This window comes from Oreochromis niloticus, linkage group LG13, assembly GCF_001858045.2.
Source record: "Oreochromis niloticus isolate F11D_XX linkage group LG13, O_niloticus_UMD_NMBU, whole genome shotgun sequence".
Classification (NCBI taxonomy): Eukaryota; Metazoa; Chordata; class Actinopteri; order Cichliformes; family Cichlidae; genus Oreochromis; species Oreochromis niloticus.
Genome location: NC_031978.2, coordinates 9247025 through 9263757, shown reverse-complemented (window position 1 = coordinate 9263757; position 16733 = coordinate 9247025). Strand labels below are relative to the sequence as shown.

Here is a 16733-nt window from a genome sequence, read left to right as displayed (position 1 = left end):
TTTGTCTTCTTATTAATTAACAAATAAATAAAATTAAGAATTTCCACCAAAAAGACACAAAAGCAAAAAAGTTCAGATAACCTGTACTTTATTAATGAATAATAAAATTCTTTGCATTTCTCATCCAGAGAACATAGTGTGCACTTTAATAAATTAATTTCAAAGAAATAATAAAGTTAACATTATCAAGCTTTAAGGCCAGTTGTGTAATAAATTATCGTTCAAGCAATACAGAAATGGTATTATTAGCCATCAAAGCCATATAAAGTCTGTGACCAAAGCGACATAACTTAAGTGAACTGGATGCCCAACTGAAAAGCAGGAGTTTGACTTCAACTATACAATATGCATAGTCTGTAGGCAAACTAGGCCTTTATAGCTCCGTGAAGAAGAAAAAAATAACAGAAGGATTCTCAAGCAATATACAGACAGCAAAAATATGCATGTTTTCTTTGGGAGGGGAGGGCAACAATTGCAGTTTTTAAGGTTGTCCCATCTGTGTTTGGTGTCTTGCTTCATTGTTACTTATGGATTTGGCCTGTTCTCATTTTTAACAAAGCTCAATCAATAGCTACAACTCAAACCTATGTCAATATTACATAAACATAAACTACAATGTCACATTTCCAGGTCAATCTCAACAGAAACACACTGTGCTTTCATGATGACAATATATTTTATCATACCAGAACAACTTCTTCATGGGCTACAAAACACTTTAAAATCAGTCTACAAGTGTTAGCAGTTGTCATTTGTCAGAAGATAATACTTGCTATATTCTTTTACAGGATGTTAATTTTCTAAGAAATGCACTTAACTCTCTGGGGATATAACAGAAAAAAAAAGATGAATAAAAGGACACGAATAGCACAAACAATACATTTTAAGACTTCTGTGACAACATACAAAACAAATCAAAATGACTAACAAAAATGAAGATGGCTGACATAGTTTTTGTGCATAATTCTCATTTAAACACCAGTCAACCTATCTAAAAGAAAGAAAGGCAGCAATGCAAACACTGTTTATTAAGACACTTTCAAGACACCAGTTTTTCAAAACTCTAACACTGAAAACATACAAGCCTCTACATCTCCTTAAAGATTAAATGTACCATAATATAAACGGTCCACTTTAGTCATTTTCGAGATAGTGACAATAAAACCCAGAATGGTTAAATATTCTAATTAGGACTGAGGTGAGTGAGGATGAAGTGCGTACCAACATCCTGGTGAAAAGAGTCCTTATATAAGCCACATATAATCTCAATCTAAGATCAGTCTTGATCAGAGAAGTCACAGAAAATATCAATGAGGTTTTTCTAGTTTGATCACAACAAATGGCCTTTAAATGTTGTAGTTTTGTCATAAAATAGTAAGTGGGTTATCCACATAAGTAGCAACACAGGTTTTAACTTCTATCAAATTAGTTCAGATAATATTGATCATGTAGGCAGACTTTGTTCGTACCATTTTGTTAAAAGTTTGGAGTAAACATTATTTTGACATGCAGATGAAGGTCTGAGTCACCAGGAAATGCATGAGCACTTTTGAATTACAGCTTAGACATGCAGCATTTCATGCTTGGCTGAGAAAGCCCACTTAAAAGTCTACCACAGTTCAATATTCAAAACAGCTGCATCCAACTTACTGGGCTACTATCCAAACCAAGTGGGAAAAATTCCAACACTTGTTTTAAGTCAGTGCTGATAGGACATTTCTTCCCATTAGGTCTGCTGCATTCAAATTTAGTTACAGTTTCCTGACAGATTAGACCAACCATCCAACCACATCAACATTAACAAACACTTCAGCAATTGTAGGAAATGAAGAAAACGAGATTTCTGTAGTCTGCACACATGCAACCCTGGTTCAACCTTTACGTTTTTATACTTCAGCTGTTTCTCTCACACCAGGCCTCGCCCTTTATTTCCTTTATTTTTATTTTGTTTTTCAAACTGTCCATGTAGTGATATGTATGAAAGCATACAGTAAGTAAAAGATGACATTTTAAGTTGCCAAAGACAGACAGTGAACTAGCAGAGTGAGTGACTCTCTGCTTCTTCCAAGAAAAAAAAAGTTCTTAGTCAGTCTCAGCTCTTTGTCAAGTTGGCCTTTCTTAGAGTTCTTGGTAGTTATTGTTAATGGTCACAACTGTCAGAGTGTGAAAGAGTTCGGTGGATGTGCATGTACATGTGATTGCTGGTTTCACCACGTGCGTAGAAGCTGACCAATGAGTTAGAGTGATTTCTTTGAGCTTAAGCTACTCTGTACCTTGCAAGTAGTTCTGGCTGTGAGACAGTTATTCAGCATTCTTCTTCCATTATCCTTTAATTTGTAAAGTGAAAAGTTAGACTCCAAATTGGGTTTGCAGGCTGAGCCAGACTCAGCAAAAATGTAAAATTGTTGGACAGTAACTTTTTCTCACAATGAGCCACATTATTTGATTTGCATCTACAGCTTTTCCAACAAGTCTGGATCTAGAAATAAAATTAGGATTCCTTCCATGATTCCTCTTCATTTCAAATTAAGCATCTTTTTCTTTAATTTATGATAGTAAATATGAAAAGCTTGGTCATTTTTGTATAAAATCAAAATATTGTTTTTCCAGCAAGATTATTTTCATTTTTGTGTATTGATTGTATATTTTGTCTTACATGAGTATGACCACTTGCATACATACGTGTACATTCATTTACTGTATAGGCTGTAGTAATTTTAGTACCCTATGAAAAGTGTGTATGCAACTGGGAATAAAAGTGTTAGACAAAATATCAAAACATTGTTCATATAGAAAGGATTTATTTGTAAAACTTGCAACATAATCTGTTTACTGCCCTGTAAAAATATTTTAAAAAGTGGCTTCACCCACAGTGGTGTTTACATACAGTATGGAAATGTGTGTCTGTCAGTAAGTGTAGTTATGCCAGCTGTATGTGTGAGGACTGACTGAGAAACTCTGACTTTCCTTTTGGGTGAGGTGCAGCCTCCTCCACAGTCTTTAAAAGGTCTGAGGTGCTGCTGCCAGGTCCCTGTGACAGGAAGTCAAAATGTTCCTCTGATGTTTGTAGTTTGCACTCTCTAATAAAGAGTTCTGTATCATCCCAGTTGTTAAGATCATCATGGGCATTGCTGCGTTCGCTACCATTGCTGCTGCTGCTGTTGTTGAGTGCAGAGGAGAGACCAGGGGCACGGTTGGTCAAAGGTTGACTGAGGTTCTGCACAGAGATCGACTTCCCAAGACCACCTTCCCAGTCTGAAGCCCTCCCATCTGGGCTCGAAGAGAGAAGCAGCAAGGGCTTCACCTCAAGGCTCATGTGCCTCCTCCAGACCCCCTCAGATTTCAAGCTAGGCTTCTCCCGCAGCTGAACCGTTCCCTGGCCAAAGGCTGCCTGGTTGTCAGCTTCTTGGTCAGAATCCATACCGCATCCTACAACAACAGAGGGGCCAGAGCTTTCCTCGTCCACTGCCACTCCATCTGTCAGATCATCTGAGATGGGGTCAGCAGGGCATCGGAGGTGAGAGGGGTGTACCATAGGGGGGAGCTGAAGAGTGAAATTCCCCGTCGAGGAAGGTGGGGGCGGCAGATCAGGGAAGTGTGCTTTTTTCGGGGTACCATTGGTGGTGACCAAAGTTGGATAAGGGCTATCAGGGGGCAGCAGAGGTGATGGGGAGAGCGAGGCTGTGGATGGTGGATAGGATGGAGGTGCTGAGTCTGGAGGAGCATCGTCATCAGCTGGTGCCAGGATGAGCCGTAAGCCTCTCGGGTTGGGATTGAGAGAACGACGCATGCCGCCACTGTTGTCTCCTCCGCTTCCAACAGGCTCACCTCCCTGAGGGGAGGGAAGATCCCTGCCAATGATTGAGGTTGGGTAGTCCGAGTTATGGTGCTGGTTCTCCAGCTCAAAGAGGGGGAGGGAGGAGAGGGTGAGTGCTGAGGGGCCTTTCTGTAGGACTTGGCGGTAAATATCCAGCAACGAGTCCAACTTTGATTCAATGGAAGTTACCTAGGCACAAAAGAAAAGAGAATAAGAACCAAGGCTGAAAGAGCTGAATACTATTCTGTAAATGTTCTGGGGGTTTCCAATACAGATAAATTGATACTGTTAAAAGCAAAATTTCACAGGTATTGGTCAAGAGCCCAAACAACTCACCAACAATGTGAGGTAATAAAATTTTATGAATGCATTTTACATGCATTCTGTGTTCCCTTTTTTTCTTAAACCCACCTGCCTCTCCACCTTACACACACGTCCAAGCATGCTCATGCCCTCTAGAGAGTCTCCATCTGGGTGCAGTTTGTCCCTCATTTTTTTATCCACAGGAATCTGGCCTTTTCCCAAGATCTGATCCACCCTGAGATACACACATACATTAGGATTATTATATTAGAAAATAATGACGTTGTAACATAAGAAGGCATCCCTGCTGTAGTTCAGGTTATCCCAAGTCAGACAACAAACCTAAAGCAACGGAAGGCTAACATTAGGGTTAGTAAAAAAAAAAACACACAACACACATGACTCAAGTGAATCAGTGCTATAGAATAAAAAACAACTATGGGGGAAAAAGAAGACGGAAAATCTATGAAAAACTTGATTTTGTAAATGTAATGCATTTTGTAGCAGTTTGTTTGTGTTTGCATGTTTTATTTTTTTATAGAATATAAAACATATTTAATAAAAAAAAAAAAAGCTCTGAGTGAGCTGCTTCTTGCAGTGCTTGATTTAAATTACTGTCAGATTATGTCAGAGTATTCATTAAATGGTTGTCTTTGTTCTCTGACAGTTAATTATGTTCAGTTAGTGAAGTTAATTTTCATACTTTGAGTTCCAAAGTAATGCACAGGTGCCTGTTTTCACTCAGGAAAAAATAAAAAGCACATCCAAACCGCACACAACTGCATACAAATTAGCAGCATTCACATACAATAATGTTTCCACTCTCTGATGAAAGGAGAAAGAATGAAGTGTGGAAATACAGATGAGATCTAATGTGATGTCAGACAGCTGTGTTTGGGTTTGTTTGCATTTACTTCAAATATTTATGTGTCAGACACGGTTAATAAAAACCTTACCATGTGGATGGAGTTTAACATATTAAAATCATCAAGTTTTGGGTTAAAATAAGGAATTGAATTGTACTGCAATTTAATTTGCCTTTCAGTTATTGTCAAAACCTTCTGGTATTGACTACACGTTCTACTGTAAACTCCAACCATCTGGTTCTGCGGGAAGGTTAATACATTTCAGATATTTTATATCTGCTCGCAGTAACCCGATTACAACTGCTATAGCACTTATTAGCAGCTATGGCTGCAAGTGGCAGGATTTTACAGTCTAAAATTAAATTAAATGAAATAGAATAACCCTGAGCCAGAGAGCTTCTTCATGTGGTTGCTGTAATAATAGTGTAGTGCAGGAGAGGACATATTCCTTGGCTGGGTGCGACCAGAGCCTGCTGCACTGGCCAGTCTGGAGAAAGGAAAAAGACTGGATCAGGCACTTCTCTCTGACTTAACACCATGAAGCTTTAAGCACAGGTACATAAATGAACAGATACACACAGAGGTGAAGGATGGCATGGAAAAACAGGCTACATTTGTGCTGGGTGTGGACAATCATAACAGTTATATTTGTAAAATGTCAGTGACTGCCAGGGTATATGAAGTTTTCCCATGATTTTTCTGTTAGTTATGTTAGCGCCAGAATGTAAAAATTAAATTAAAATACCGGTGTAAAGATTCTGACATAACAGACATTTAATAGGAATACTAATGAGACACATTAGATCACTGCAGAAATAGTCTGTGTGTATGTGGTGCTTTGGCCACTAAACACACTTTATACCAACACTCGCATACAAAACAAGCACTCTATTTTTCTCTATATTGGGACACTGACCGCAGCTACAGCACTGCAATTCATTGAGTAATACCACCAGATGACAGTCATCACCACAGCATCTTACACTTTAGAAAATGTTCTAAAGTCCTAATAAAAATGACTGCATTACAGTGCCCATTGTGTAACACTGTATTTAAATGAATAAACACAGAGTAAAGCCACATTCAAAGCAGGAATTTGTTTCTGAAGGTCTTTAAAGAATTTTCTTTGGACTTTGGCTGACTTTTCATTCATTTTCATTCCAGTCTTTGTACTTGACCATTTCCAAATTATTTTTTGTTTATTAAGCCACCTAATGCTGACTGAAACACAGTTTGACTGGCAAAAAATAGTATTTCTCTACAAGGTGATTCCTAAAATGCTTTTAGTCAAAAACATGGCATGTTTCAGCATGCTGTGCAGTGTGTCCTGCAATTAAGGAAACTGGACAGACAGAGGACAAAAGAAGCGGTGGGCCTAAAACCACATCTACAGCAGAAGAACAACATTTAAATGTCTGTTATTAACAAATAGGAAAAAAAAACTGTACAAAGGCCTGACGCAGAACTCAAGATTTGCATCGAGCCCTTCAGTTAATCCAGCTATTGTTTGATGTTGCTTCATCAAAAACTATCTCAGTAGAAGGGTGGTAGTCAATAAGCTACTGTTAAGGAAGGGAAACAGGGAGAAAACAAGAGCTGTTGTTATGGAGTGTTGAATCCAAAGGAGAAAAGTTTGATTCAAATTGTCACCGGTCTATACTGAGGAGGTCAGGTCAGAGTGTATATCTATAATATACATAATATATCTATAAAACATGGTGGAGGCTCTGTCATGATTTGGGGCTGCATTTCAGTCACTGGTGTTCGGGATCTTATCAAAACTGAATTACAAACGCAGATGAGTACCATCAGATTTTAATCCACTGTGCAATACCATGTGGAAAGCATTGGCTTAATTCTTCAGCTTGATGATTATCCCAAACACACTGCTAATGCAGTCAAAGCATACCTGAAAGGAAAACCACACACCATCATAGACTGTGGGATCATGTGGACAGAGAAGAGAACTAAAGGCAGCCAACATCCAAAGAAGAGATTTGTAATGTCCTTCAAGAACCTGGAAAACTATTCCTGAAGACTACTTTAAGAAATTACTAGAAAGTTCACCTAAGAGAGTTCAGTCTGTGCTGAAGAATAAAGGTGGTCATAGTAGTGTGTAGCATGAAGGAAAAACAGCTATGTGGATGCCTTTTTGATGGACTTTTCACATAGAAGACCTGTGTTTTCTATGTGTCCACTTATTACGTCAGTGAAATGATTACTGCACCAAAATTGCTTTAACTATTAAGGTAAGTTATATTTGTACATTTGGCTAAATTAGTTCAAATACATCTAAGCATATGCAAATTCAAACTGGCTGGCAAAGTTAGTAGGGAAGCATTTGGCAGAAGGATCAGAAAGGGGGTGAGTCTAACCCCGGTGTCGACCGTTTCCTGCTGGCCTGGCTGTAATATAAATGCAGGGAGGGAGAGGAAAAGGTCTTCCCACGGCTGCGCAAAGGCCTTGGAGGAGGACCCACTACAGTGTCTAGTCTGGGAGACAGAGGGAACACACATCTACACATATGTATATGGTTTGGAAAAGAAATATGTAGTTAAAATAATGTTAAAGTTTAAAGTTAATTTAAAATGATTTTCTGTGAAGTGCTATATAACCTATAGCGTTAGCAGGAATTGCAGCAAAATCAACACACAGGACCTCAGGTTACTGATACATCTATAAATTCCTTGATTTTGAAAGCAAGAACACAGAAATCTGTCAATATCAATCAATGTGCATGCCGTTTCCTGACCTGGTCTGAAGGCTCTTGATGCGACAGAGCATATCCAGATGACCTGCAGAGTACTGCTCAATCACGTCCTTCACGTCATACGGACGCAGCGTCTCCTTAAACTTCTTCTTTGCTACGTGGAACTTCATGATCCTACACGTGCAAAAGACAAAAACACGCACAGTGATTGCTGGGAGTCAGAGGAAATAAGCAATGCTAAATTTAAGTGAAATCTAGGGTGTAATTACTGAACACCACCATTAGATGGCAGCAGTGAGTTTGAGAAAACCTACAGGGAGGTTCTTGTCGTGCTTCACTGTTGATCTTTTCTTTTTGGAGTGTAACAAAGATAACACAAAATTTCAAATACTTTCTGGAGTATCTGATGGAAAACCAGTGCGTAATGGTGAATTTGTGAAACCTGAGTGTAATTTTCTTTCTCCTTTTATTTGGTGAACAGAGCCACTGCTGAGTAATAATATTGATCCAGGTAAGGAGATCTATGCCTCTTGGTTCATTTAGAGTCCCCAGTGGTTTCTGGTAGTTTCCCACTGCCTATTTTTCTCACTGCCTAAATGGAAGCAGCAGTGACAGATGACCCTGTGTAATAACAGCCCTGACAGAGGAGGGGGTCTCCAGCCCTCAACCCGACACCCTGGGAAAACCCTGGGATCTGGCTGCCCATGGAGAATGGCCTGCTGAGTGTGCAGACCAGCCAGGGTTAGGTGGCAGCAGCATAGCTCGTAGATTTGTGGGTATTTGTGGGTTTATCTGTGCAACTGTATGTAGATCTATGAAGAAAGAGATGACGATGGTGATAGAGGGGTTTAATAAGCTTCATTATACAAAAGGACGATATAAAGTCTTTGCATGTAAACCCCTAAACCTGACAATAATCCAGATCAGACAAAAGAATGATTGAGTGGATACTGTTACTGAACTATCAAAAGGTTGATAGACTGATTTCATTCGCCTAAAGAGTGGATTACAAAAAGATTCCACTCAAACTGTTACATAACTGACTACTCTCCATTAGGCTACAATGATAAAATCTGGCAAATGGGAAACTATACAGAACGTTCTAACTGAAATGGGCTGGGAGAAAAATCTGACATAGAAAGAATACAATTGAGTTTAAGATCAATTGTAAGATACCTCAGAAATGCATAAAGAGCCAGTGTAAACAAACTTATAGCAAATGCCTGGAGAAACAAATGTGAGGTTCTATTACTTACAACCCCTTTAATCATTTATATTCAGTACATGTGCTTATTTTTCCATAATTCTATATAAAAATGACAACTGAACAGAAGAAAACAAAAAAAAGTATGGAATAAAATGCAGGGATACTAGCAGTGGCAACAACTATTTGAAGATGGAAAACTGAAAATCATAACTTGGCTTTTTATCTTGTATCAATAATTCATAGCTTCTATTAAGGATATGCCAGGGGTTTCAGGTTTTCACACATGATTCATTGTCTTTTTATTACTGAACCATTATTGAACCCCTGCCTTAAAAAGCTGATAAATGTACATTGTTTTAATGGTTTTTAAATGCTGAATTTATCAAGTTTTACCTGGTCAACAAGACTACAGTGAATCTGTTTCTTAATTTGATATCTTTTTTATATGGAAACAATCACATTTATGATCTATAAAATTGGGGCAGCAAAATTTTGATTCTTAGTAAACTACAGAAAAATATAGAAACTACAGCTAAGTAGGCCATTTAAAAAAAATACTTCATTCATATATGAAATTAGACATTTGCACAATGAAAAAAGGTGAGAAGAAGCGGTGGAGTGAGAGAGTCATCTGGTGCCAGTAGGATAAACACTTGTTCACAGGGTGCCGGTGCCAGTGTAAGAGAGCAGGCTCCGCTAGAACACATCTACACACATTCATTCATGCACTATAGCGGTCATAAATACGGGTCAGTGCCGTCACATTACCAGTTGATTGGGAAGAAACTCTTGACTTTAGAGAGCACAGGAGAGGTAAAAGAACTAAGATAAAAAATAAATATGTGATCAATAAGAGTATTATTAGTTAAAACATGCAGGAAATATATGTAAAAGTAGACAATAAATCTACTCAACAATTCAGTCGGATTTCTGATAAAGGCTAATCTCAAACTTCATTTCAATAAACCATCATCCTTTATAACCAATTATAAATAATGGGTTTTATTATTAATACAAACACTTTAGTTAGTCTGATTAAAAGGACTAATTTAGCATTTTGGAAAATATTCTCACTTGCATAATTGTTAAAATTAGCACAATTTAACATTTAGCAAAGAAAAATACTAATAACATCATCCTCTTTAATTTTAGTTATTATTACGTTACAGTTTCAGCACCAGCAGCTTGTTACACACCAAGTGTAGACTTTGGAAACTTGGTGCTTCTGTGCAAGAAACTGCAGGAACATTTTCTGGCATGTCTTGCTTCAGAAGCCAAAAAGAGCTCATTTGCCACTTTTTCATCAACAGCAAAAAAATAAAAAAATACAGCTTAAATAAGGGTCAGCCAAATAGCGTCACCAAATCCCCACTAGTTGATTTTCCCTGAAATTGCTTAACATTCAATTTGAACTTGATTTTTTCCTATGCCTACTTCTGAGAACTACTGGTATAATATTCTGAAGTCTATTAATTAGTTGACTGTTGGTCTGCTGGCGGGTCTTTGAAGTGCATGTGGTAGTATATGAAGAGTTTCAGCGTTCTGCTCTATTCGTAATTTAATCAAATATTTCTGTTAGGTTTAGACTTTCTGATTTATTTTCTAGTGCTTCAGAATCATTTGGCACAGGGTTAGATCTTTGCATGTTGTCCTTGTACCTGCACTGCTTCTCTCCAGCTACCCTAGCTTCCCTCAGCTTCTCTGCTTGTTAAGTTAACTGGCAATTCTAAATTGCATTTTCTCTTCACTTATATTTGAGTTCATATTTTTCACCTGGTTTTCTGTTCCCCACCTGCAGAGGCTCTGCAACCAACCAAAGGCTCTACGCCCCACAGTTTAAGAACCACTGGTATAATATATTGCAGCCTGTAATTTAGCTGGCTATTTGTCTGTTGGCTGCTCTTTAAAGTGCATATATTAGACTAATCAGAGTTTCATGGTTTTGTTGAATTGGTTCAGACCGTTCTCATCCCCAAGGCATCAGTTAAGGCTGTTTTGTTAAAAGCTGCTGACGTGGCTCATTAAGTCAGAAGGTGTCCTTTTGGTGGGTTGTGCTCTTATGGCATTAGTGAGATGGGGCTGTCACTCCCAACTCATCAGCAGGTTTGCCAGGAGCATATTTTAAACCAAACCCCAATCTTTTACTAAATTTAGTTTTCAGTGCCTAAGCCTAACCAACAGGTGACAGTGAAAGTAACATGTAAAAAAAAGCTAAAGAGCAAAGCACAAAGGTCCCAAAAGGAAATCTGCGAGATCCTCTTTCCTTACAAACATGCGATTTATGCAGCTGTCACTGCTCCAGCCTCCTAATCCTGACTTTGTAAGGACCATTATCTCTGGTGACACTGACATAGCTGATTCTAACACACCAAGATTCGTGCATACTGCAGAGACACAAAGACATCTCACAAAATGGAGTTATATTATACCTAGGGATGCAAATTTGTGACATGCAACATCATTACAAACTCCCCACCCCCCCAAAAATGATGTTTCCATTATTGCTGCTTTGAACTAGAGCTTAGAAATAGGAGTGGTAGTTTTAGTGTTAAGAGTATATGATAGAGAGAAGATAAATGTAGCCCACCTGACACCACAGATGGTTTGTGCACTGCTTTTCAAAGGCCTAAATTTGAAATTTTAATTTTGTTGCCATTTTTTAACTAGACAACAAGACAACAAGTGGGTAGAACTCGGGAGTTATCATCTTCATATTTACCAAAATATGTGATTTGTTTCATCAATCTTGCCATACAGTTCTCTAAAAGGCAATTATATATCTAAAGTGTTGAACAACAAATGAAAGCAAAAGCTGTGAAAAGTGAGACGTGACTGAGTTTTGGCACCTAATGTGAGTGAAGAGGATAATGGATAAAAGCACGATTTTGGAAAGCAAACTGCAGAAATGACCTCCGTTTCTGTGTTATTTTCGTAATAGTACTCCATATTTTCGACATTGTAATAAAATTCAATAAAATCTTCTTGAGTGTGACTGGATATTAGCATCTGAATGTATTTTTGCTGGTAAATTCTTCAAAAGTGAATCGCTCGCCCAAAGACTTCAAGCAGTTTGGTGATTTGGGGATGATTTTGATTACATCATAAGGCACTCATAAAGTTTATTTGGAGCAGGACCTCACCTGACAGCTCTGATGACAGCCTTGAGAGGTGCTGATAGATCCTCCACAGTAACATCGCAGTGGCACCCTCGCTCATCAAAGGATTCCTCTGTGGTCATGCCTGTGTCCACTGAAAGAAACAGAGTTCTGAGTCATCAATAAATATTGCTCTGCTGAAATCATTTGCAGTCTTAAAACTCAAAAACCTTTTGCAACTTTCTGCATTCTGGAAGAGAAAAGAGTCTGTGAGAATGTTTCCGACTGATACTATTTTGACTTTTAGGAGGTGAAAATTTATATTTTGCTTGGGATATTTAGGACAGGAACATAGGAACGGACAGATTTTTCCACCTCTGCTATAAAAGATGGGAGGGGAGGGTGTATATCCTTGATACTACCGATAATAATGAGAGTGGGAGATGTGGACAGGAAGAGACAGGATAATATTATAAAATCAGGTCAAAACAGTGAAAGAGGAAAATATGGGAACCTGAGGTGTTATTAACAGTCAGCATTTTCATCTCTTTCATCACTGGTACCCCTCAGGCTGGTAGTAGAGGTGGGTAGACAAGAAGGCATGTCTTCCGGCCTCTTTTATAATTCAACTCAACGTTATTTTGGCAGGCTGTGGTCAGGACTCTGTACAGGCCAGCCAAGTTCTTCCACACTAGACTCGCTCATCCATGTCTTTATGGACTTTGCTTTGCTCTGCTTGTTGGAACAGGAAGGGACCATCCTAAACGGTTGCCACAAAGTTGGCAACATAAAATTGGCAAAAAAATGACAACAAATTAAACTGGACATAGCATAACAAATAATCAGCTATATTAACAATGAAGAAACAGCGTGAAGGTAATTTTGATATGATGGTTAATGTAATGTAATGGATTTCCTCAACCACATTTTACCAAACTATAATTACCCACAGGGTAAAAGGTTTGTTTGAGGAAATGAACAACCTTGGCACAGGAGAGATGGCATAGATACAGGGAAGAATGGATTCCACTAAATCTGTTCTAATCATATAAGTCTGAGTGTAAATGTCACGCAGTCAGTCAAAAGACTGAACCTGAAAGGAGGCGGGGCAGTGATCCAAAACATATCTCAAACTACTTCACAAATTTAGGGGCAAAATAACTCGGTTTTCACACGTGCTACAAAACTGTTGAATTTATTTTATTAGACTTTTTTTGGTTATATTTAAGTTAATGAAAGCTTCAAAGGTGTAACTCCACAGGGCATTTTACATATACTTCCATATTTCTTCCATATTTCTCTGAAAGTGTCGTTTGTCAGATGTTGGTGTGGTTGGTTACAGTAACATTACAAGCTCACCATCTGGGACAGCTGTACGAGGCTGGCTCTTCAACCTCAGAGACGGCCTAAACCGGGTCCGATCATTGAAGCTCCAGCTCTTCTGCACTTTGGCAGGACTGCCACCCATCAGTTCTGTGCTGCCCACCATCTCGTTGCCAGGGGAACAGCGTTGGCGGTCATTCATGGACGTCTGCCGGCTCTTCATACTCTGACCACGAGGGCTCGCCATGCGGACCCGTTCTTTAAAGCTCAACTTCTGACTGCATGGAGAGAGGGAAGACAAGAGAGAGAGAAAATAGAAGAGGAGCAGAGAAGATGACAGAGGATATGGTGAGAAACATTCATACCAGTAGAAAGGAAAGAGGTAAGATAGTAGTAAAGTAGGAAAGATGTGAGAGAGAAAAGACACGGGGGGAGTAGGAGGGATAGAAAGAATGATCAGATATAGAGAGGAAAAAGTGAAGAAAAGTGAAGAATGTGAGTTAAGGATTGCAGTGACAGAGAAAGAGCTTGTGTGTGACACAGATTGGGGTTCAGAGAGAGACACAAGGAGAGAGACAAAAAGGGGATGCTGTCAACACCTATTTCCCCTCAGAGAGTGAGAAGAGTTCAGAGCGAAGACAAAGGGCACTGTTCTGTCTTTTCCTTTAGACCAAACATCATCCATCCAACTGACATGCCCAAAACACCAGAACAGTGCCAGACTGCCTACCAAGCCACCAAAAACAAACCCTCAGTGATCCTGAGGTGTTGTAATCGTCATTCGCAGCTGAAGCATAGTAACATTACCATCATCACCACGTTCATTTTTAATCTACATTAAACAAATGACACCATTATTGAGAAAAAGCATCTAAAAGTTCTAGTTGGTGCTTGATATTTTACGTTTTTTGACAAAATCTTAATTTTGATTTTTTTTTTCTTTCCTTGCAAAAAGAACAAGATTTTTCCAAGATGAATGTTGTTGCCAAATCGCTTCCAGCATGGTAATTAATAGTCGCAGGTAAGTCTAATTAAACCAGTATCAAAAGGTTAATCATTACTTCTGCTTAATGTAGTTATTTATGATCACATATTCACTTTTATTTCTATTAAATCAAACAAACTTGGTCTTCCTCTATCACCCCAATTTTTGTCAGGTTAAATAAATACCTAATAATATCACAAACATTTAAAAATGACAAAGAAAAATGAAATTTATGACATAATGTTCACATCTTTGGAAACCTTTAAGGGGCTGCTGGGTATGCAGAAAGTTCAAAATCAATGAGATGCACTGCAGCAAACTATTACAGTATGTTGCTTGGGCAAATTGATCAGCATGCAATGCAGCAGATCGATGAGAGAGATGCAAAGCTCCAGCACAATTTCCATGCCAAAAAAAAATCATCTTTTTGTTTAGACCACAGTATCTCACCTGAGATTCAGTGATCAATTTACCCATCTACCATTGTTTCTTGAAACTTACAGACCTGTTCAATATTTCTATTCCTTTCTCTTACTTGCGTAGCAACACAATTCAGTGCTGCAATGCACAAGCTAAAACTATAAATTATCACTGAACAATACAGTAACGGTGCGATGTTGTACACGTACTATTATTAATAAACAAAAATAAAAATCCAATATTGTGGACTGAGACAAATAGTTGTAGAGAAATAGATCTTTTTTGTGTTATCATAGTTTCCAACATTGATTGGTATAATGATTTAAATGGGAGGTACAGCAGTAATGTAACAGTTACGTTAACATGCAGTAAATATAGAAGAGCTACATATATGCTGTTGAGGGATAATTTAGGACAACAAGCCCAGATCCATGATTTCCTTATTTTATAAAAGTGTCTCCCTGAGAAACTAGTATAATACCCATAATTTGCAATTAAATTAACTCAAATTAGGAAAGAGTCGTGACAAGCAGCATGCCATAATGTCAGTTTATTGAATCCTTTTAGAATGAAAGGGGTTTCAACATGCAATTTGTTTACTGCTGCAAATTTTTCCTTAATCCTATTAAGGAAAAAAAATTAATTGGTATTGCTTTTGAAAATAGTACCTTGTAAAACAAAGTCTACTTCTACAATGACTTTAGGAATTCCCTTTAATTTGTAATGCAGTAACAAAGACTTGTTTGGGATCGACAGGCAGCAGGCAGCAATAGTCAAAGAGACAAATTCCTTTATGGGATAAAAAATAACCGGGTAAGGAAGCACTGTAAGAAGGCAGTTAAGTGGGGTTTTCTTTGTTCTCCTCCATGCCATTAGTCATTCATTCTCACAAGTTACTCTAAGGGCTAAGGGCAGGGCAGAGAGGATGCTGGGTAGTACTGTAGGTACCTCCTATATTTCCGAGAATACCTTCTGAAGAGCCTTCCATTACTTAGACCCTTACTAGAGCGCACAGGGGACAGATGAATGGAATGGAGGGAGAGGGATGGAGAAGAAAGGGATAAATAAGGGAGGATATTAAAACTGGAGCAGATTTCAGCTCACAGTGGAGAAATTCTCTACAGTCAATATTGATGCACAGCAAACACAGGGGAAGGGGAGATAATTCAAAGAGGGATGGGTATGGGTATAACCACCTGAACTCAGTTTTCCCTCAGTTTGGGAAGACAAACATATTTACAGTACAAATTCAACAAATTTCTTGTCGGTGCCATTGTTGTTGGATCCCTGAGCTGCAGAGCTGGAGTCAGACTGGACATTTATCAAAATTTAAACTGGCAGTTTATTAGTACAAAGTATGTCCAACTGAATCTATGTGCAAATACTGCATCCAATACAAGCAAACCAAATTCATATGTACTGTCTTCTCTCCTCCCTTGTCTAAAACTGTAAATTAAAAGCTGCCATGCTCGCCAGTTTGTTTGGCCCAGTTTGAAGTGAATGCTGGTTTTTCAACAGTGTTGTTGAATAAATAAATATTTTCACATGAAGAGTGTCATTGTAAAAAAAGGTTTTCTCATCAGGAAGGAGGTGAGTCGGCTAGAGATATAATTTCACACTTAAATGATGATAAATAGTTCTCAGGTTAAAAATTGTCAAAGGAAATGTTAGAAAAAAGAAGAATTCTTTGGAAGTCTACCTACTACTATCAGTGGGATTGAGTTACACTTCACTGCACACGGAGGTACACTCATACACACCTGTCTATACACATAACCTAACGATTAAACCCCCGTTAATCTTTATTTCATGTTTCTTTTCACTGCCAATATCCAGCACACTTACACTCAGCATGATGTCCGCTGTAGCACTTTGTGGTGCGCCTAATGTTTACTACTGCTGGTGTTTACAAGTCTGCTTAAACAAAAACCACCAGCCGTTTACCACGGCACCTACCGCCGCCAAACAGCCACAGTTGGCAGTCTGTAAAACCACTAATAACAGAGA

General features: G+C 38.5%; 1 protein-coding gene across 11 annotated transcripts in view; it reads right to left on the bottom strand.

Annotated features, from left to right (window-relative positions):
* Positions 1–75: 75 nt before the first annotated feature.
* The window catches only part of LOC100708763 (potassium voltage-gated channel subfamily KQT member 5), a 112092-nt gene continuing 95434 nt past the window's right edge, over positions 76–16733 (bottom strand). For 6 of the 11 annotated variants that reach the window (XM_013268475.3, XM_019367034.2, XM_019367035.2 and 3 more), the window contains 5 exons: positions 13358–13599; positions 12044–12152; positions 7739–7870; positions 4229–4355; positions 76–4006 (listed from right to left, as the gene is read on the bottom strand). In XM_013268475.3, coding sequence (XP_013123929.1) covers positions 2921–4006; positions 4229–4355; positions 7739–7870; positions 12044–12152; positions 13358–13599 — 1696 coding nt within the window. In that variant the 3' untranslated portion in view covers positions 76–2920. Of the gene's footprint in view, positions 4007–4228; positions 4356–7738; positions 7871–12043; positions 12153–13357; positions 13849–15674; positions 15729–16733 lie in introns of all 11 variants that reach the window. The other 5 variants (XM_025897533.1, XM_025897534.1, XM_025897536.1 and 2 more) reach the window with 2 other exon arrangements.